The sequence below is a fragment of the Hippichthys cyanospilos genome, chromosome 2 (assembly GCF_059441005.1).
Source record: "Hippichthys cyanospilos isolate Australia breed blue-spotted pipefish chromosome 2, RoL_Hcya_1.0, whole genome shotgun sequence".
Taxonomy (NCBI): Eukaryota; Metazoa; Chordata; class Actinopteri; order Syngnathiformes; family Syngnathidae; genus Hippichthys; species Hippichthys cyanospilos.
The window spans coordinates 6,826,657-6,848,094 of NC_142370.1; the positions used below are offsets into that span (position 1 = coordinate 6,826,657).

The following is a 21,438-nucleotide window of genomic DNA, read 5'->3' on the forward strand; positions in this document are numbered from 1 at the left end:
TGAACGTTTCAGATTAATCTGTAACCGGTATAAACCCTGCAAAAGGTAAAGTTAACATTTGTAGAAGGTTGATTTCTGTTGCTTTTAAAAAGAATATAATTTTAGGTAAAAACAACAAAAAAAAACGTGCTACGTCATATATTTGTATTCTGCACCACAACATTGACAGACTGGACAATTCTTTTACTTTGTGCCATGCTTTTCAGGCAAAGACCAAATTCGTTGTATTTTATTTTGGAGTCCGGGGTAAATGATGTTGAGGATATGCGTTGAGGTGAAAGTATTCATTTTATTTTGGATCTGTAATGCAATGAAAGTTCAAATTGTTTGAAATATCAATTATGAAGTGAAGTGCTGATCCGCGAAAGTTAGTCAATTGTATAAGTAAGTAATGATAATGCATATACTGTATTAAGTAATGAGTTATTTGTATATAGCCTACTGTCATTTATTTGTAATGATTTTTGCTTTTTCCATTTGTCTGCAGCTCGTTCACCACCAGGCTGGATCTCAGCAGCAGGAATGAAGCCTAATCAAACATTTCCATCCGGTTAGTGAAGACTGACTTTTATAAATATTTCAAAGTGGTACCCTCTTTTGTTTCAAAGAGTTACTGCTTCTCCCCAGCTAACCGCTTTTTATTTTTTCATGTTTTTGATTGTCTCCCTCTCTCTCTTCAAATGGCTTTCTTATCTTCCTGTCGCCTGATCAGACTCTGTTTCTAATCATGGAGAACAAGGTAATACAGCTTACCATACTGGACAAAAGTTTTTTAGTTTTTTTTTTCTTCCTGTCCCATCTTTTATTCTTAATATGTGTTTTTAATCAGCGCAAAATTATTCATCACATTTTTTTTTGTATTTTTCATCCAATGCAGATAATCGTGGTTTTGTGGAATTTCGAGCGCAAGCATTGAGTGGTCCTCTCACCTCCAGCAGTCCCGTACACAGCCCTGATGGGTACGTATATGTGTACGACTTACACATAAAGGTCACATGCTGAGTATGAATAGAGTAAAATCTGGCCCTAGATGCACAGGTACAACCTTATAAGAGATATAAATACTCATGAATTCCTCAGTCTATTAATATACCATCCAGAGGTCCCTAACCGCTGGTCCACAACCCGGTACCGGTCCGTGGAGCTAGTGGTACCGGGCTGCATGGTCCGCACCCAAAGTAATGATGTTTTGGAACTGATTTAGTTTATCCTTCAACAGTTCATTCATTTGTGCTTTGTTTGGCTTGATCTTCGTTTTTTGGTTCATTTTGTGGCGAGGAAGGACAGTGCCGTTCGCTTGAGAGCAGTCACCGTCGTAGACAAAAAACTGTTCACAATCACATCTTGGGACATTTTAGAGTGAGAAACATTCAACCTTGAACCTTTAATGCAGATCGAAGAGTAATCCTGTTTTTGGTTTTTCTTCATCAAAAGGAGATATGGCTCCTCCGACCATAGCCCGGCACCGATTTACCCTCACACACACGCCTCCCCCGATGGCTCCCAGGTAAACATCATGGGCGTCCACACTGTCCCCGGTAGCCCCAACACCCTCCACCGCACAGTGGCTACCAACACTCCCCCAAGCCCCGCCCTCCAAAGGCGCCTGGGTCAAGCCAGTCCTTCGCTGGTCCGACACATGCCTCCAGCTGGTGGCAGCAGGGACGGCATACCTTCCAGCCCCTTAATTGGCCGAAACCCCAAAACCACGGGTGCAAGCGTGCCACCCGCCAGCCCCTCGATGGGTCGGAGAGCTGCAGTGGCCAGCCAAAGTACTCCTGATGAGTTGGGGGCAACGTCTCGTCAAGCACAGCCACCTTCGACGCCCGCCTTCCCCGTCTCCCCCCAGCTGCCGGCAAAGAGGCACGCAAGCAGTGGGGACGCGGAGAGGATGGACGGCAAAAACCTAGCCGCAGAGGCAGAAGGATCAAATTTGACTGGCACTTTCCAAGACACCTCCAAGTCCATCTATGGTGAGACACAAGAAGATGAGCTGTGAGTCTTTAAGGTTGTTTTGTCCTTGTCCCTTCTCTCAAATTATTAATTTGATTCCGTCATCAACAGATGGTTATCCGGACATCAAAATGAATGTAAAGTTTGTCCAAGACACCTCCAAGTTCTGGTATAAACCGGACATCTCCCGAGAACAAGGTGACACAATAATCTGCGCGCAGTCCCCGCAGCGCCATGTCACCACCTTCACACTCGTTTATCCTTTCAGCTATTAACGTTCTGAAGGACAGGGAGCCCGGCGCCTTCGTCATCAGAGACAGCCACTCCTTCCGTGGGGCTTACGGTCTTGCCTTGAAGGTGGCCTGCCCACCACCAACTGTACAACAAAGCAAAAAAGGTATGTTCTGACTTTAGTACTCATACATTATTAGGCCCGGGATATACATCTTTATCATATCGTCATCGAGATATGAACTTTTAAGATATTATTATCAAGGATGAGGTCCATAGTAGTCATGTGGAGTTGCTATGCATTAAGATCACTGTCAAAAAGACATTTGCGGGATAAAACCCATGAAATGAGATGTCTCTCGAGGAGTCCGCCAGAAAAAGACAAGATGAGATGAAATTTATCATATACAATAACACCTAATATAAAGTTTCCAGATTTCAAAATCTTCTCTTTTTACTGAGCAGACTGCAACAAAATAATCGAGTGTTCGATTGTTAATATAAAGAATCTCTTCTTTATATTTTTTCGGAAAAGATGTGATCTTTCTTATTCTGAATAGCTTAACAAAATGCATACAGCTCCTCATAGGTCCTGTGTAAGGCATAGTATCATTTATTTTTTTATTTTTTTTTGCATTCACAACCTGTCTTTTGCCATATCTGCTAATAGTCAACCACCCTTTCTTCAACGACAACTCTCACGCTGTCAGCATCAAAGGGTGCAGAATCATCCGACTGCTCTTGCCAACCGATGGAGAGCACTCGATTGCTGTAAGCTAGTGGCTAATTTATGCTAGCTACTTTGGCAACAGCCTCTATACAAAACAAAACTTCTTTGCAATGAAGTCATTTTTTTAGCGGCCTGAACAAAAATATAACCCATAACAAAATGAGAATGAATGCACGTTCAGTGTTTAGGCTCATCATCGTTTTGAAATGTGTTTTGAAAAGTATTAATGGTGTATGAACAATAAATGTCTCAACTTAGTTATAGACAAAACAATAATTTTGTATTGAATTTATCCAAAAGGGTAAATGGTTGCAAAAATGTGGGGAAAAAAAAAAAAAAAAACATAAGAACGCTAAACCGTCAGACCTGCAGATTGTGCGTCAAATTTGATTTTAAAGTTGCACAGTTAAGAAGAACGATACTCGCAAATGTGAAACGTTTGCAGATTTGAAACAAAAGTGTGATCTTTAGGTTCTGTTTTCATATATAGTGAATACCTTTTCATACACATTTTTCCACTTGGTGTCGACTGCAAATGTTATCACCGGTGCTCAAAGGCAGCACCTGTTGTCATGTGACATTCAGCCGAGCTGTGATTGCCTGGACCTTCATCATATGTGATGTCATTTTTAGTCTACAGAATACGGCAAAATGTGTCTTGAAGGTACATGAAAAATAATTGATCAAATTATTTAAAAAGTAGACAACAACATTTTTACGGCCGAGAATATCTAAATAAGTGAGCTATCCTTTTAATGCGTTGTCGTACATCTATCTAGTTGCTGATCTGACCAACGAGCTGGTGAGACACTTCCTGATTGAAACAAGCCCCAAAGGTGTGCGCCTGAAGGGTTGCCCCAATGAGCCTTACTTTGGTGAGAACATCTGAAGCAAGCTAATCAATATCTGGCCAGAGACCCCACTCACACACTCTTTCACCATAGGTTGTCTCTCTGCACTGGTTTACCAACACTCCATGACTCCTTTGGCGCTGCCCTGCAAGCTCATGATCCCCACCAAAGGTAGAATGGCACGTAGCCAGAAATAGTATCTGCCAAGTTGCACGTGACGCTTCATATGCGCTTGCCTTGTACAGACCCACATGAAGAGGCGCTGGAGCTAGCCACGCCCACCGACCCAGTTGTGGAGCTTTTGAAACAAGGAACAGGTAACCTCCATTCCGATACATGCAGAATTAGAATTAGGCCTCCATATGGTCAGCCATTTTCTCACACAGTATCACTTCTAATTTACAGTTCAGAAGGTTCCAGAGGAGTCTTACGGTAAATACTACACGACACCGCTGCCATCGCTCATATAAAAGAGTCCTTCCATTTTTTATTGTAGTGCATCAGACAACTGACCGCGAGTCGGGATTTTTGCTTCCAGCGTCCAATGTGCTCTACATCAACTCTGTGGACATGGAGTCTTTGACTGGCCCTCAAGCTATCGCCAAGGCCATCAGTCAGACACTGGCGACCAATCCTCCGCCTACCGCCACCGTCGTCCACTGTAAAGTGTCCCCACAGGGCATCATGCTCACAGACAGTCACAGGAAGTAAGTGCATAAAGTCAGTATTTGCAAAATAAGAGCAGCCATTTTCATCATGTTTGACTTTGTAGACAAAAGGAACCGGGGTAACTGCAGCTGGCAAAATGCAAGGGTCTGCTGCTAGCAACTGAAAACCATGACAAAATGTGTTGTGTTTGGTTTGGTTTGTGCAGGATCTTCTTCAGGCGGCATTATCCGCTAAGTACGATAACCTACTGTGACATTGACCCGCAGAACAGAAGGTATGCCTTGATATAAAAAAGAATTAAAGTGGGAATTTGGTACCACCGGAGGCTCAGTCGCGCAATGGTCAGCATGTAATAGCACGTTCCGGCCTTCTTGAGTGCAGTTTGCATGTTCTCCCCAAGCCTGCGTGGGTTCTCCCCCGGGCACGCCGGCTTCCTCCCACGCTCCAAAAACATGCATGGCCGGTCTATTGGACATACTAAATAGTCCTGAGGTGCGATTGGGTGCATGAATGTCATTTGTCCGTCGGTCCCACGCCCCCTTTTGCTGATCGAATTTCAAGCCAACTCGTTGTGTGAGCGAGGCGGCAGAAGTTAGGGACGGGGAGGCGGTTGTCTGACCTACGATGACGAAAGGGGGGCGGGGACAATGACTGTCGGACCATCAAAAAAATGTAAGGTGCCCAAATAGTGAAATGCTTGCATTTTACTGACGCATTTTCAAGGACTGCAGTCTAAACAAGTAGTTTAAAATAGCTCCACTGGTTGTTATAGATTATTCCATAGATTTCGAAAATGCAATATATCCCTGCTGGGCAGTTAGGCTACGTCTTTTAGTTGTCAGCTGTATGGTTGTTAAAAAGTCAAATAAAATAGGCTGAAGAAAATGAATACATTTATTTGCTGCCACTTTCAGATGCAAGTGACACTTGGACCTTGCATGCCTCAATCTGTGTCAGTCAAAAGCTCTAAGTGATAGAAAAGCTTTTGGTGAAAAAAATACAATAGAAGGTAATATGTTCTGGTAAAGTGATCGTCTCATAATAATCGCATCTTCAATCATAAACGATCCCAAATCTAAATGTTAAACGAGAGGAATGTGTGGATTATTACTGATCTACATTTATATTTACAATCTTGGGAATTTCAAATACTAGCCCATTGTGATCAAGCAAAGCTAATAGGCTAACTTGCTATTACTCGAATACATCTCAAAAAAAGAAAACGTGTATATATACACATATATATACACGTTATGTTTTTTTTTTTTTGTTGTAAAAAAAATTGACTTGGGAGTATGAGTCAAACAGTAACTCATTTCAATCATTTCAATCATTTATTTGCACAGGTGGGGCCAAGATAGTGGTTGTTCACTTAGGTAAGTGTTTTCAATATTGCTTGTGTCCAGTTAATGCACACGCGCAATAGAACACATGCACACATCTGTTTTCTTTTAGGCTTTTTGGCTTTGTGGCGAGGAAACAAGGAAGCACAACAGACAATGTCAGCCACCTGTTTGCCGAGCTGGACCCTGACCAGCCGGCTTCGACCATCGTCGGCTTTGTCTCCAAAATGATGAAACGATGAAACGCTTACCCAGATGGCGAATACTTTTTGGTCTCTCATTTTGGAGTCTTTTTCTCTCTGGGATTCGACGATCTATTATTTTTATTTATTTTTTATTGATATATTTATTTTTCTGCCTTTCCTGTTTGGTGTCCCCGCAAGCATCTTTTTGCGAGAGGCGTTGCGAACGTGTGAGAGAGCGTGTGCCAATGTGGGCCTGAAAATGTGAAAAACACGGAAGCCGCCAGGCTGATATGCAGAGATGAGAGCAAAAGAAAGTGGGAAGTTCAGTTTGAGGACATGCGAGGTTCAGATGTTTCAGGGTGTTTTCTCGGTTTTCTTGATTGAGTTACCAAAGGTAGATGAGGTAAACGTGCAAGAATGACATAGCAATTAAGCCATTCTTATCATTTCCTTCTTTAAAAGGTGTACTAACGAACACACAAAAAAATGATAAGTCGTTTTTTCTCCACCGTGTCTTCAGGAAAAAAAAAAAAAAAGTTGGCCTTGATGGCTTTTGGCAAAACATTGTCCGAAGACCTTATGCATGTTAGCTTGACCTTTAAGCTCGGTTCTTCTACCTTCCACCAATCCTTGTGGAGCGCTTCGCGTGAACTTTTCTGGTTCTGCTGTGTGTTAGAAAGGGCTCTGCAGTGAAACTGAACTAAACTGCACATTGCAGACCAGACACTCCCAAAAAAGAAAAGAAAAATGGCACACTTACACGAATGGTGCACATGTGCATTTGCATCACCCTTCCACTCAGCCCCTCTTTTCTCCAAGCAACTGGTGACTTTTGAGAGTGTGTTCACAGGGTAGAGCCCCCCCCGTCGCCCCAGTCAGGCATGCACCAGGACGCTTGTCACGGAATGACACTGGAAGCACCTCCAGGAAGCTAAACCTGGACCTATGCACTGTTCTTTCTGCATGCTGTTTATCCTTCGTAGCGGCATCCACTGAAAACAATCTACGCTGTGTGCCCTCGGAGACAATGAGGCCATTTGACTTGTTAAAAGACCGCATGAAGTACAATTTTTTTAATGCTCTTCAGAGTCCTCAACAAGATGTAGACAACCCATTTTTGAAATAGTCAAATGATGGTGAAACACTATATTTTTATTTCAATTGTTGGTCCGACATACTTACCTTTGAGTGTACACAGGCAGGTCTGTCTTTGTTTCCACTGTGTTGTCACAAAACACATTTAGATATTTTTAGCAGAAAAAAACAACGTGAGTCTTCACACTGTGCACACTTGCACACGCGCAAGCATCTACAACAAGAGGATAGCTGTGTATGTACATAAATGAACTCTTTGAAAGGTGACTTAGCGAAAAGTATTTATTTTTGTTGCTTTGGTCCCTCATGAGTACCCATTATGCATATATTGTACAGTCTAGACGAAGAAATGGGTTCAGAAAAAAAGAAAATCTATACTTATTTTGGCTAATGATTTCAAAGTCTGAGGACTTTGAAATGTTTGAATTTATGGTGTACATTACTTTGTACATGTATCCGTTTTGGCTTGTCTTGTTTGTCATCTTGGCAAAAGCAGTTTAGCGGACTTGCATGGACAGAAGAGAGTGTAAACAAAGAGTTTGTTTGCAGGAAACATTTAGTACAGATAGTAGTTTCAGATTAACAAACAAACAAAAAAAGACATATGGGAAGAGGCCAAGCTCAAATGCAATACAAAAACTGTGTGTGCCCATGATAGTTTTGATTTTTTGCCAAAGAGTCACACAAGCTGCTTTTTGTCTTGCTTCATTTTAACATGCAAAAATGTTACACAGGGAGGTTTACATTTATGCACTGAGACATTATTGACATTGTCTTCTTTTAAATGTATGCCCAGAAAAAAAAAAAAAAAAGATGCCTGCTGCATACATGAAGCACTTAACTTGACGGTAGCGGAGAAGTGAGTGGAATTCTTCATGCAAAAAGCTTTTTCAAGGCTTAATCATCAGACCTCCCAGACGCCAATAATTTACCCCCCCAAATGAAGTTGTTCCATTGTGTTATATGGAAGCATGCTTTTGTCCAAGAAAGCATTTTTATAAAAGACCTTAAGTGTCCATAAAGTTGTCTCAACTGTATCAATGTGAAAAAAGACATTTGAATTGTGTTTGTGCTTATCATCTTCATTTTTCTCATTATGGCTTACCTAAGGAGAAAAAAACAAAACATTAAAGCAATACAGGTCTGTTACATCCAAGTCTATGGCTGCCTGTGCATGGGTGTCATTATTTGTTTTGGGTTTTTTTTTTTTCAAATAGGGGCAGCGTCTGGGATATGGCAGGAGTACAGAACGTGTGGCATTGGCCCTTTAACAATAGCATGCCCAGAGTTTTCCAACTCCTTTAATATCTTGAAGCAAGTCGAGCTACATTAGATTCATACCTAATAGCTCTGCTGAATAGAATTAACAGCCTTTCATTTATCAGCAAGGGCGAGAGGTGGGGTGTGGGAGGTGATTGATTGGAAGGGGTGGGTGGGGGTTGTATCATACTTCGCAGAGCAAGGAGGAATCAACCCTCAGGTATCAGGGAGACTTCATTCAGCGACCTAAATTCGGAGATTTGGGCATAGTCTACACTAGTGGTGTCAAACTCATTGAAGCTTGAGGGCCGCATGGAGGAAATTCTATTCCCAAGTGGGCCGGACCAATAAAATCATGGTATATATTTATATAACTTAAAAACAACTTCAAATGTATTCCTTTTTTTCTTAATACGCACACAAACACACACAATGGACCCCTGGGTAACGTGGTCCCTGGCTTACATTTTTTTTTTCGTAAAGTGGATTATCGTCCCCTCTTTATGGCACATTTTAATGGAATTATACTTGTGCCACAATCACGAGCAAGCAATTAAAGATTGAGCGAGCGAGAATAGATTAGCACAAAAAAAATTTTAAGCAACGATGGCTTTTGAGCACTGAAAAACTTGTTGCTCGCTCAAAATCTCCGATTGATCGCTCATGAGAGCCCTCCCCTCGCTCATCATCTAGCTCTCGAGTTGTGTCCCCTCTGCGCGCTCAGTTAAGCACACACGTTACGAATGTGCCACAAAACTAGCCAATCAGAGCTAGTAACAGTACATTGACTTGAACCTTGACTACTTCGTCTCCTTTATGGCATTTTCAGAACCTGTGCCGAACTGAGCGTGAAGTCATTCTGCAGCTCAACAATGACTTGCCTACCCAAGTTTTGTTAATTGATTTAACAATAGAGCACCTCTGAGTGTCTTCTTTCATTCGAACATACCAGCATTCTGTTAGCTGTCTTCGGCGGCGGCTCGCTAGCTACTAGCTAGCTGAGCGCAGCACTGGATGCTTTAAAAGGGACCATAACATTTAAATATTTTCCGCAGTGTAATATGTGCATATAAATTACCTTTGGCTCATTGGTGATTTAATTTCTTCTTAACTATGAGTTCTATAGTACCGTCTTTCGAGACAGAAAGTAAAATGGCTCGTTTGCTCTCACTGTGTAGCTGCCGCGCCGTCTCGCCGCATGCTGGCGGGCCACACATGCATGCATCCATCACACTGACCGCTCGTGCTCACGAGGCTGGTGTCTGATTAAGACTACTCCAACAGTGAGAAAAACGGGGCCAAAAACTACTCGAACTTCTGGAACTTCTTCCTTCCAGAGGCAAAGACTTAACTAAGCGCCGTGGGGTAACCTGGCTGAGAATTCGGATGACAGGCAAAACAACCATCTGACAAGGACAATGGCCCGACACGAACTGAAAGCAAACTCAGACTTAAATAGGCTAGGGACTCGACAAGGAAACGGGAAACAGCTGGGGAGAAACAAAAGGCAGAGGGAGTTGACTGGGTGGCACAAGGAGGGCGAGTACACAGGTGGAAACAAATCATGCTAATGAGGCTCGACACGAGGAAAAACAAATGAGTGCAAGACACAAGAATGAAAAGTACTCACCACTTGAAAAACCCCAAATCCGCCAAAACAGAAAACCCAGCTCTAAATGACAATAGAAACTTCCTAGTCCTTTTGAACATGTAAACTATACTGAACCATGATATTTTCTGCTGCTTTACTAATTGTCATTTTATTCTTTTCCTTTGCTTTTGCAATGTGTTTAAGCTTTCGATAAAATATACCGGAATTCATCCATTTAAAATTCAAAATAATGTACCAATCTGCAATCGACTAGCGACAAGGCCGGAGTGAAAGTCAGCTTTGGATGGCCTCGAGCCTACATGTTGCCTGAAAGACAAAAACTATTGAAAATTAATGGATCCAAGTCAATTGCAATGAAACACATTCATCAACTCTTTTTCCCTTTTTTTTTTTTTTTTTTTAAATGTTATTCTCATATAGTTTACCTATTAAACAGTAATAACTTGTGTATTGGGACTTATATTAATGCATAGAGAATTTACACGCAAGCTTAATCCAGATGGACTCCCATAGGTTCAGAGTCAGAACAGATCATACTCTATTGTTCTGCAGTCGTTTTTGTGGTTAGGACACGGCTGACCTGCCATTTTTGCTTCTTTTGTTTGCCTTCTCATGCATGTTCACTCGCAACATGATTTATTGAAAGCTTTTATTTTAAAAAAAAAAAAAAAACAGTGGCTACACCTAACATTAATTTTAGCAGATATACTTTTTAAAGGGTTCGACACACGTTAGAATTGTTGCTTGGTACAAAAATAGAAATATATTAAATTCCCATACAAGACCAAAATTAACTGTAGAATCGACGATAAAAAAAATAAAAACTATGTCACAATGAAAAAGGTAGCTCAGTCCAACCAGTCTTGCTACGAATCGATAAAAACATTTTAAAAAGGCAACAGCGATGAGGACAAGATTTCGAGAGTGAATGGATTGGGCTGTAGTAGTAGTAGCTGTAGTAGTTAGACCGCCAATAATGGTATGATCTGCACAACAAAATTGGGAGGGAAAACAAACCAGAATTATAGTTCACAGATCTTCCCCTCAGGTTCTTTTGCTCTGTGTGCCTGTGTCGCTGCCCGCGTCTTCTTCCACTTGATCGTGGCATCACCACATTCCAAGTGGAGGACTCCTGAGTAAGACAGAATGTTTGATTTGTTATCTGATGAGTGACCAGTCCGTCGTCATACAGTATCACGCCGACACAAGCATACGTTTGTGTGCATGTTGCTTCATTTCACCCCCGCCCTTCCTGGAGCTGTCAATGGAGGACATATAGATGACATCTGCACCTCTGCTGCTTCTTTTACTTGCAGCCAAAGCACTGCGTGGACCCAAATGCTCATGTTTATGTCTTTTTATGAAGGATGAGACTTTATGCCAATATGTGATCACTTACCAGCCGACCATCTCATCATCCTCAACTCGCTTCCTTTTCCTGACACCATTGTCACTTTTAGGTAGGGAATTTAAACTGCTGATAGTGATGACGGACTGGTCCAGCATCCTGGATCCAGTAGCGTGATCCCCACACGTGAAGCTTGACATGCTCCAAATAGACCTCACGGAGGTTTCCTTGTTCTGACATGTTCGACCTACCTCCATGCAGTCGCGCCAGAGTTTGACACTGGAATACAAAAAACTAGAGTCGTGCAATGCCGTGCGTGAAACACCGGCAGAGGAATGTCACATGGGTGTCCACTTACTAAGCACTGCTTGGAAATTTGCCATCAAAATGACTCATGGTAACAAACTGGTGCTCCAGAATTTGGCACGGCCTCGACCTTTTACTCGGATCCATCTGGAGCATTGTCGCCACTAAATTCACAAAGCTCTCCAGGTCACACTGCATAGCACGCCAGTCCTCGTCACCACAGTTGATGGGTCGCACAAAATGAACCTAGGTCAAAGCATGAGTAAATCTGTTGTTCTCACTCTGAAGCAAGAAGTACAGCACACTAGTAAAATGCGCAAACCTCCAAAAGATCTGACAGCTTGTTTAAAGGTTGAGTACCGTCATAAGTTGTGATTATTTCAGCTCGGTTCTGAAAAGAAACGGTGTCAGAGGCAGGTAGCGAAGGCTTCAAAGTGAATGGAGGAAAATTGTACAGTCACCTTCAACCTCCATTTCTTGGCTTTCTTGCGGAAGAAGCATGAAGTGAATATGCCTGCATCCAGGAGACTGGCCGGCAGCTTACCAAGTGTGGTGCTGATCTGTGACAGCTGCGGACATGGCGTCACCGTGAGAATCGAAGGTGATCGTGCTGCTTTTTGTCACGCCCTGTCATTATTACCATGCTGTACTCATCAGATCCATCAAACAGAGCTCGGCCAAGCAGGAGCTCCACTGCAACGCACCCCAGGGACCACACATCGATAGCCTCTGTGCACTCGTGTCCCAGCAGCACCTCAGGACATCTTGGAAGGTAGACATTGCATTTTAGACCGTTTGCGTAAAAAAATGCATTCGTAGGCCACATTCTTCAACAGACACTAGGATTTGGGGAAAAAACATGGATTTTTTTTTTTGTGAACATTGCCACTCACCGGTACCACATGCTCTGCACAGTCATTCCCCGCGACAGCTCTGAAGCATGCAGCGCCAAGCCAAAGTCGATAACCTTCACCTTCAGCGGCAATTGCAGGTGGTCCACCACCATGATGTTGTCAGGCTTCAGATCGCAGTGCACGATCCCTACATTCTGCAGGAACTGCAGTGCAGTTGTCAGCTAAAATAATAAATACGATATTAGATGATATGTAAAAAGCAATGCTCGGTGTTGTACATCTGCCACATAGGGAGTGGAAGTGTAGTTCGTGATGAATTGAACGTCATGGGGCACACCCTCTGGACTGGAGAGACACATTCACACTTAGTCACACGTACAGGCAATACAGTCTTCAGTGACGCTAACACTGGCTGTGGGAAGAAGCCAGAGTACTGTACCTGGAGAAAACACACACGAGCAGAGGGAGAACAGACAATAAGATTCACGCCTAGAACCTTCTTGCTGTGAAGCAAAAACGGCACTTCAACACTGCAGCCCCTGGAGACAGAGCTGGGCTGCTTTCTTTGTAAGATGGTGAAGGGGATAATGGGCCCCTAAATATGGTTGAACATTAACACTTATTGTAAGTAAAAATGACATTTATATTCAAAATATCCCTCAAACACTTGTTAGTGTTTTTTGTTTCAGCTTTCATTGAGTTCCAGGACGATCCAAATTTGGCAGAAGACAGCCGAATTCCAGACAGCGTCACTCAAGGGAGAAGGTAGCCATTTTAATATTTCCTTGCTTCGTTTGTCAGCTTCAGTTGACATTTAAAATGGTAAGCATTTACCACAAAACTCACACGCGCATGTTCAACGGGTGACAAACATGAAAATGATCGGCACAATATTTTGGATTTTAATTGATAGTAAAAAGAGAGCTCCAATGAAGAAAAACGTATATAGAGTATGTGGATTTTGGTGGCGATTGACGGGCAGCCACCAACTCTTTGGCCTGTATGCAAATTCCCACAGCTAACTGGCTAACTGGCAAATGCCCCAGCAACAATCAAATCCTGATACAGCCAGGGTTAGTGAGACTAAATTGCCTTCTTGCAGAGAAAATATGAGGCGTGTATGTAGGCTGAGCAAGAGCAGCACTAACACTGGCTTGTATACGTCAAGGACTGCAACATCGGTACGCGATATGCAACTGGGGAGGATAGCAACCTGGCTTTTGTCGCTGGTTACTAAGCGACTGAACAGGAAGTATCCCGGTGCCTTTTTCCTCATTGTTTGAACGTGAGCTAGGCACAGCACGGCAATATGTATTTATTACAACACAAAGCTTTGGCTTCACTAACCAAGGAGAAGACCAGAAGCAAGAAGAAAGACATAGAAAATGCATTAATCTGATTACAGTGGCGTGACGAGCCCTTGAGGAGTTCAGGCTCATCCACGGGAAGATTTTTGTCGATCGCTTTCAGGTGAGCTTAAATTGATCGATGCTTCATTCACTGGCCTACTAAGAGCCAAAATATCTTCACTGAAATCACTCCATCACAATCTCTTCTATTAGATTGCACCATGAGTCGTCATGGTAGCACTGCAATCGGACTGAAAACTGAACGATCCCGGCAACAAGACCATGGCGAAACCCTTTCTCCCACGCTGCCATGTTTTCAGTTTTACGTGAATATTTGGAAAATCATGAAGCGTTTGCTATAACCATCAAACCTGCTGCAGAACAGGTCGGATCTCCATCAGTGACAGAGGTAGGCGCCATTCGAGCAGCTGATGGAGACTCATGTCGAGCTTCTCAAACTCCAGGCAAAACTGCCCCTGGAAGGTGAAGGAGTCATTCCAGCAGACAATATTGAACCGCTCCGAGCCACGTTCTTTCAGCTCGATCAGAACGCGCTCCTGTAACGCACAGTATGAAAGTCACATGCAGTGTGTCTTTGCAAAGTGGAGCTAAACTTGTGACGTTTGCACCTCGTCCTTGGCGTCCTCCATCTTGCTACTGTCCTTGATCATCTTTAAAGCCACAGTCTCTCCCGATGACATCTTCCTACACTGAACCACTTGGCCAAACGACCCAGCCCCTAACAGTTCCTCCATCATGTAGCTGCAGGTGGGAGAGGAGATTTGGCACTCCACAGTCACTGGAAATTTGGAACACGCCATCCCCTGGTTCCTCACACTGAGAGGAGGTCAGAAGGTGCCCAATGCATGTCTTCACAGGCATGTAACCACTGGTGCTTCATCTAATCTAGAGCACAGCGGCCACCAGTGGCAGCAGAACTAAGTCAAACGCTAGACCACTGCCAGGAAACTTAAACACAAATCTGCAGACTTTAACCAATGAAAGTCTCAATGAAACAACTGTATTTGCAAGCACTTCTAAGAAAAAAAAAAAACGCTTACCTGTCAGTTACTTGGACATTTGCTACTTTAAGGTGTGTTAGAGGTAAAACACTCATATATTCAGGAAATATACCTATTCAAAATGAAAAAGTAAAAAATGATACAACACATTGTCATCTAAGGCAAAAACCAGCAGTAAAGAACTATCTATATGACATCACAGTTATGTGACCTGAGCCTCTATGACAAGCACAAAGAATAAAGATGTGTCAATAAGCCATCTGACAGATGTATCTATGGTGACGAAATTCCAAACAGTAAGAATCGTAGAAGTCTACATACTAGGAGGCTTGCTTTTGGACTCCTGACCACAAATCGCTTGTAGGACTCTCATCACTGACATCATGTCTGCACATAGCATGACAGTTATTTTCTTTTAAGCTCATCTAAATTCTACCACTTGAAATTTAAATGTTGGGGATGCCACTAAATGTTTTCTCCTATTCAATCAATAATATAAAGAATATTTTGCTGTTAGAGCAGAGCCAGCCCTAATTGGCAGCCCAAGCTTTTAGTATTGGTGAATCACCATGATAGGATGATCTCATAGTCATTCACACTGTCCTTGGAACGTTTTACTTCTACGAAGAGGTAGGCATTAAACCTACATCTTAGCAGTGGCTATCGACTAGTATTATCTAGTATCTAACTAGTATCTTTGCAAGTCACTCTGCGATGTGCCTGTTGGTTACTTGAATGCCAATCACCTCCCAGGCATCCCTGAAGGCTTTGCTCAACTATGTACACATGGTTTATTCATTTAAATCATATTTAAACAGAAAAATAACACAAACATCTCTTAATACCTAACTCTAAACATTGTTTTATACTTTAGACCCATACAATTAATTCTTTGATCAAGATATTATACATTATCCATTTCAGTTAATGAAACCATGACTCTGAAATGTAGCACAATGATTTCCCAGCCTTGCTACAACAGAGTAGTTCATATTGTTACAAAATGAGGACTGGTACTGGTATAATACTAATCACTAATAACGAGCAGGCGTTCCTGAGTACATCTATAAAATCCAATCATTTCCTAATGTAAATCAGTTTGAACATACCATGGACATTAAGGAGATTTAACTTTTTAAGATGGAAAACTGTTATCAATGGTGACAGGCAGAGGTGGGCGACTTTGTTTTTTGCTGCTCTGAAATTTGTCAGAATCCTGCCCCCTTCTCGTCATTGTCGGTCCGTCATTTTTTTCAAGTCAGAAAAAAATTACATAATCAAAAAATTAACGTCAGTACGCCGGGCATCCTTCCACCACCACTAGAGGGCGAAATTTCTTTTTTTTTCTAGTCTGTAATTGTGTTCAGCACACCCTTCCACCACCACGAGAGGGCGAAATTGACTTTTTTTTGTAGTATGTTGTTAGGCACTGATCTGTCGTCCACCACTGATCTGCTTCTGCTTGCCTACATACTGATTCTTTTTTTCTATTTTTGTAACCACCTAAAATCAACACAAAGCCTGTGGTTCTGCAGTTGTGCTGGAATTGGATTACACAATCAGTTATGATTAGCACCCCAAATTTCAGAAAGCTCAAGAGCAGCACTTATCAATCATGTCAACTGGATGACAGTAATATGCCTTTCATGACCTTGGTGTGGACAATGACGACTCTGTATTTATACCTGCCTGTCCAACAGTTTTAGAAGACAGTTTTATTAACATTTGTCTAAATGTGTCTAAATTGCATCCGTCACATACACTACAAGTAAAACAAAGTGTCGCTGAGGTTGGATTTACTTTAAAAAAAAATGTCTTTAATTAGGGAATTTAAAAAACGTAAATCTTGGTGTTTATTTTATTCATTCATTTGTTTACTTTGGGCGTTCCCATCATTCATTGGCCCTCTGGCAAAACGGACGTCCGTTGGTGACGGACTGATGAACGGACTGTCCGTCGGTGCTGACAAAGTGCTCACCTCTGGTGACAGATGCCTCAGAAGAATTCTCCTCTCCTGTTGGTCTAATTCGGTTTTTGTCATTCAGCAGTCTAACTGCCTACCTCTGATGCTTATTACTCAAAACATTTTGTCACTCAGTGTAACTTGCTGAGCTTGAGTCAAAACACTGGCAACAGTATGCCATGTGATGTTTAAAAAGACCCAAAATTCAAAGACTTGAGAGCCCCTCTCTGTCTTTTTGGCCGCTCACCCCGCTCAAGTTGCACCGGGCATAAGAATGCAATAAAAGTACAAACAATTCAGCACGCGGTTATCACATCAGCCGACGGGCTACAACTGTAGAAAAATAGCCGTACTGGGCTTGTTCCACTCTTCATCACTGCCAATGAAATTGGACTTGAATGAGAGCTTGAGGGCACAGCAACTCTGATGTCTCAAATATTTGAAAAAAAACCCATCAACTTAATGTCTTAAAATAATTACATGGGATTTTGAAAAATCTGGTTACTCCTCAATGTCTCTTTTAGGATTCCTTAATGCACTTGTAAACACCAAACAAATAAGACACACAGACATGGCATTCACAACGTGGAAATATATGACCTTCCCACATGTTGGAAAAAGCTGACCTGCACACTCAAACATGTCACTTGACTGTAAATAGCCAAACAAAGGCAGGGTTCCCATTCTGCTCTTATCAAATGGAAAAAATCAACCTGTTTGTTTTGGTTTGCACTCAACCCTATCTGTCCTTATATCTGGAATTAAATCACCTGCAGGGGCATTCAATGAGACAAAATATGCTGCAAAAAATCAGTGACTTGTTGATGTCAAAAGGCTAGTAGCGAGGAGTCAAGGTTGCAAAATTGATTTTACAGCTTCCATGTGCTGGAAAAAAACGTCTTATCTGCCATTTAAGCTCCTGAGGGTTTCCTTGAGATAGCAGTTGAGGCTAATTAGGCAGTGGAAACGCTACACTTAACTTTTCCTCGCATCCACATGTTGGCCAGGGAGAGGCAGAGAAGTATCCTCAACACTCCGGCTGTTCATTCACCAACAGCTGGCCAACAGCCTCCTTCATATTTAAAGGGACAATATGTAATATTTAGACAATTGTTCATTTAAAAAAAAAAAAAACTATAATTTTCAATAAGGTGGAAATAAATATGTTCTATCAAATCAATACATTGTTATATATAATCATAGGCCTAGCATTAAATGGGGAGAATCGTTCAGATGGGACCATTGAGGTGTCTTTCAGCTGCAGAAATTTAGTCACGTTTTGGATGTCAGTTTGTTTCTTGTGTGCAGCTGAGCTTCTGGTTATAGTTTGAGTTTTTGGTTTGTATGCAAATTGCAAATAAATCGGAAAAAAAGAGGAAATAGAAGGTTCAAATGCCAATCATAAATAAATGACGAAGAAGGAAGAGGTTGAGGGTGTCCACTCCACGCAGCACAAGTTTCACGACGGTGCTCAACGGTCGGTTTGGGAGTTAGGGTGTACAAGTTGTTCTACGCATTTGATTTCACCCACCAAACAAGAAAGATTACTTCTGCAAAAACAATGCGATTTACCTTTAAAATAACCGCCAAAAAAAGGTTGGCCTGGCTTCCGTGTATCACGGACAGGCCGCTGCATGCATTGTTGCCTATTGTTAATCCTCGTAAGCCTGGATCGCTGTCCGACAATCTACTTGACCGGTAAGTGTTGTCTTTGTGTTTTGAAAAGTGCGCGAGTGTTGGATATTCGCCATGGAGTTCGTATTGCGCAGAGATCGTGTCAGTCGTCATGGTGGTGCCGATCGACTATCACCCTCTGGCAGTGGCCTCGTATGTCCACGTAAGCTTTGGGTAACCAGCCCGTGTTGAGATAATAGGCCGTGTTGATATAATGTCCCGGGTTTTGCAGATTCCACACTGAAACCAATGACGAGCTGTATTTGTATTCATTCGCTCTATCTATTCGTTGATGCCTTCCAACATAGCTAAATATAAGCCTTCAGATGCTTTTGTTGCACCAAGTCTGGGGGATTTTTATTTATGTGGCATGTACATAGCAGACGTCATGACTCACAAAATACATTACATGAATGAGCTCTGCCACCAATGGCAGGCAACACCAGATTCCAATGATACAGCTACATAAAGCATCTGGTGAATTCCAAATCTGGCGTAAATTGGTTGCTTATACTTTTTATGCTCTAAATTAAGGCAGTTTTCTGTTCAGGAATTGCATCGAATGTTAGAAATATGATTCTGCAACTTGCAGGTAAACATCTTGCCATCATTTGGTCTGGCCCTAATGTTTTACATTCTTTTAAATACAAAGTAACAGGATGTGGCCTGATGAACACCATATGGACAAGCTGAGAAAAAAATAGGGCTCTTCATTACTTTAAGTTACAGCGTTTTGGTCCTGAAAGATTTGATTGCAAGCTATTAGTTGCACCTGGTGACAATCAGACTATCTTACTGTCCTTTATAAGGTGGAGTTGGCCTTCTTGCTTGGTAGGATGTGCACATCATGTGCATCAAAATGTAAAGTGCTTCCGGTAAGTATTAACAGCGCTTCACTTTTTCCACATTTTGTCATCTTACACCCTCAATCCAAATTGTATTGATGTATCTCTTACATCAAAGTTGTACACACAATACCACATTATGACAATGTGGAAAACGTTTTTTTGAGGAGTATTTTTTTTAATGTATAAAAATAGAAAATGAAGAAATCACATTTACATAAAGTATGGAAGAAGTGAAGGAATGTGAAATGCACTGCTCAGTTGGATTTGGATCTTTTTTTTTTCTTTTTTTAAATTCCAAGTTACCTTTGCTTGTTCAAGTGGCGTTCTTCTTACATTGTATAAGCGTATAAACATTCTAATTTTGTTATTTAATTCATTTATTTTTAATAGAATTAATGGGATTTCAGGGTTAATTATGTTCTTTCCAAGTACCTTTAAGAAAGCATGTGCCATTTGTTCAGATATGTATTCATTATTTTAGTAGTTTACCAACAAGCAAATCAAAACTTGTCCATAAGGGTACATAAGAACAGTTGTGTCATATTGCTTTTTTGACACCTCATTATTTTTTTGAGAGATGTTCACATTACACTTGTGTCCCATATGAAGTTGACATTACACAAATAATATATGAAAGTAATCTTTTGCAGAGCAATTTGCACACAAAACACAAGACAGTTTCAGCGTTTCATATAATCAACAGTGGATGGAAAGCATGGTTAATCAGATTTTTCAGCTGTCTGGAGATTGTGGGAATTTATAACGCCGAGCATGACATAGGGAGCATTAACATCAATGATGCAATGGATTCAGACAATCAAGACATTCCACATCCATGCCCTTTATTTTGAGAATTGGTTGTTGTCTAGTGTTTAAAAGCACTGTCTAATCTGACAAAGGGAAGCTGTTTTTTTTTCATCATCATATTTATCTTATGTTTTGGTTAGTGAGATCATACATTGCCAGAGCTATGAACTAGCATTTCTACTCAGTACAAGCACACCAAAAATTTGACAAAACAGAGTGCAAGCGCAAACTGCGTAGCGCATACTGTACAAGTACATTGAACAGCAAAAATATTTTTGTATTTTTGTTTTAACTAAAGAAGTCAATTCCTCTTTTACCAGAGTGTTTTTTTTTCACACTAGCAATTGTAGTTTCATTCAAGTACAGAACAAGTATTTTCACGCTTGCCGAAAAGACAAACCATCTTTCCCTCTGCAGCCGACAGCAAACAAGAGCTTCTTTGTGTGCATGATGAGCAAGGATGTGAATCCTTCTGAAAGAAGTCCATCATCCCTCCTGGCCCAGAAGCAAAGATGCAATATTGAGTAAGGCGACCTTTAAATCAAGAGAGATGTGCGTGTTAAAACCTGGTAGTGACACCTCAGACAAAGCTTTGTTTTGCCTTGTTTTTCTTTTGGGGTGCAAGAGGCAAAGGGGAGGAGACTGTGCCATGTAAAACCCAGGTTGAGCTCTTTTGTTAGGAGCTCTTTGCTTGCTGGGGCAATTTGTTGAGCTGTGAGGACTTGTTGCTCCAGGCATCAGTAACTTCAAGTCAAATTGCAACCAGACCCCTGCTTTGTTGTTCTTTTCAGACTTGTCGAGAACCCCTTTCGATTGTCTCCCTTTGGTTGTCTGGAGGCAGCCTCTGACTCAACACACTCTTGTTTCAGTGTCATGTGTCTCGGGAAGACACGTAGGTCTGGAAGTGGCTCCCAGAGAAGAAAGTGTGGGAACAAGTGGTTCCACCCAGCTGACATGGATCTGAAATGTGACAAATTGAGGGGAGGGAAAAGCTAGCGGCTCGGTGCCGAGAAAGAAAACAGCCCCTGTTCATAACGCGTATTATGACACTGCTCATGCATGTGAAATTTCAGCATCACCGCCTCCAAGAATCTGGAACTAACGAGCTCAGCACATACAGTATGATAAGGATCTTATGATAAAGATCAGCAACGCTCAAGGAAAACACTCCAGTCCAAGCAATTCATGTCACCTAGTCGTTTTTTTGGCCGTTTGTTTCGTGTTGATACGTGAGAGCCCCAAGGACATAAGGGAGCAAGAAATTCTCTGGATCAGTGGGGCGACCCATGCTTGTGTGAAGCCCAATGACTATGTTCTTCTTTGCAGGTTATAAAACTG

The 21,438-nt window shown here is 41.8% G+C and overlaps 2 protein-coding genes across 15 annotated transcripts in view; one reads left to right on the plus strand and one right to left on the minus strand.

The window, feature by feature from the left end:
* tns1a (tensin 1a) overlaps positions 1 to 8,218 on the plus strand; it is a 61,214-nt gene extending 52,996 nt beyond the window's left edge. For 4 of the 5 annotated variants that reach the window (XM_088408761.1, XM_088408764.1, XM_088408762.1 and 1 more), the window contains 14 exons: positions 488 to 550; positions 713 to 739; positions 878 to 959; positions 1,435 to 1,973; positions 2,065 to 2,151; positions 2,222 to 2,350; positions 3,694 to 3,789; positions 3,859 to 3,936; positions 4,011 to 4,082; positions 4,171 to 4,197; positions 4,304 to 4,472; positions 4,640 to 4,708; positions 5,781 to 5,810; positions 5,890 to 8,218. In XM_088408761.1, the coding sequence (XP_088264887.1) occupies positions 488 to 550; positions 713 to 739; positions 878 to 959; positions 1,435 to 1,973; positions 2,065 to 2,151; positions 2,222 to 2,350; positions 3,694 to 3,789; positions 3,859 to 3,936; positions 4,011 to 4,082; positions 4,171 to 4,197; positions 4,304 to 4,472; positions 4,640 to 4,708; positions 5,781 to 5,810; positions 5,890 to 6,019 (1,598 nt within the window). In that variant the 3' untranslated portion in view covers positions 6,020 to 8,218. The remainder of the gene's footprint in view (positions 1 to 487; positions 551 to 712; positions 740 to 877; positions 960 to 1,434; positions 1,974 to 2,064; positions 2,152 to 2,221; positions 2,351 to 3,693; positions 3,790 to 3,858; positions 3,937 to 4,010; positions 4,083 to 4,170; positions 4,198 to 4,303; positions 4,473 to 4,639; positions 4,709 to 5,780; positions 5,811 to 5,889) is intronic. The other variant, XM_088408763.1, reaches the window with a different exon arrangement.
* LOC148427042 (homeodomain-interacting protein kinase 1-like) lies at positions 7,351 to 16,003 on the minus strand. 10 transcript variants are annotated; one of them, XM_088408766.1, is made up of 13 exons: positions 14,848 to 15,074; positions 14,416 to 14,623; positions 14,158 to 14,343; positions 12,775 to 12,876; positions 12,477 to 12,658; positions 12,224 to 12,347; positions 12,045 to 12,152; positions 11,906 to 11,974; positions 11,636 to 11,829; positions 11,329 to 11,556; positions 11,144 to 11,253; positions 10,947 to 11,061; positions 7,351 to 10,235 (listed from the first exon to the last, which is right to left on the minus strand). In XM_088408766.1, exons 1-12 carry the CDS (start codon positions 14,901 to 14,903, stop codon positions 10,952 to 10,954), a joined length of 1,677 nt encoding a protein of 558 aa, XP_088264892.1. In that variant the 5' UTR covers positions 14,904 to 15,074; the 3' UTR covers positions 7,351 to 10,235; positions 10,947 to 10,951. The 10 variants fall into 10 exon arrangements, with proteins under 10 accessions (XP_088264892.1, XP_088264893.1, XP_088264897.1 ...); XM_088408767.1 differs by having other exon boundaries at positions 7,374 to 8,162; XM_088408771.1 differs by lacking the exon at positions 7,351 to 10,235 and having other exon boundaries at positions 10,282 to 11,061; positions 12,045 to 12,064; positions 12,128 to 12,152; positions 14,848 to 15,077.
* Positions 16,004 to 21,438: the final 5,435 nt, after the last annotated feature.

Excerpts from the sequence above, each read along its gene's own strand:
- LOC148427042 (XM_088408766.1), bottom strand. The coding sequence starts at position 14,903 with ATGAGTGTTTTACCTCTAACACACCTTAAAGTAGCAAATGTCCAAGTA. Across the intron at positions 12,153-12,223 it reads GATCTGATGAGTACAGCATG|CTGTCACAGATCAGCACCAC; the intron begins GTAATAATGACA and ends CCATGTCCGCAG. Across the intron at positions 11,830-11,905 it reads AGCTGTCAGATCTTTTGGAG|GTTCATTTTGTGCGACCCAT; the intron begins GTTTGCGCATTT and ends GCTTTGACCTAG.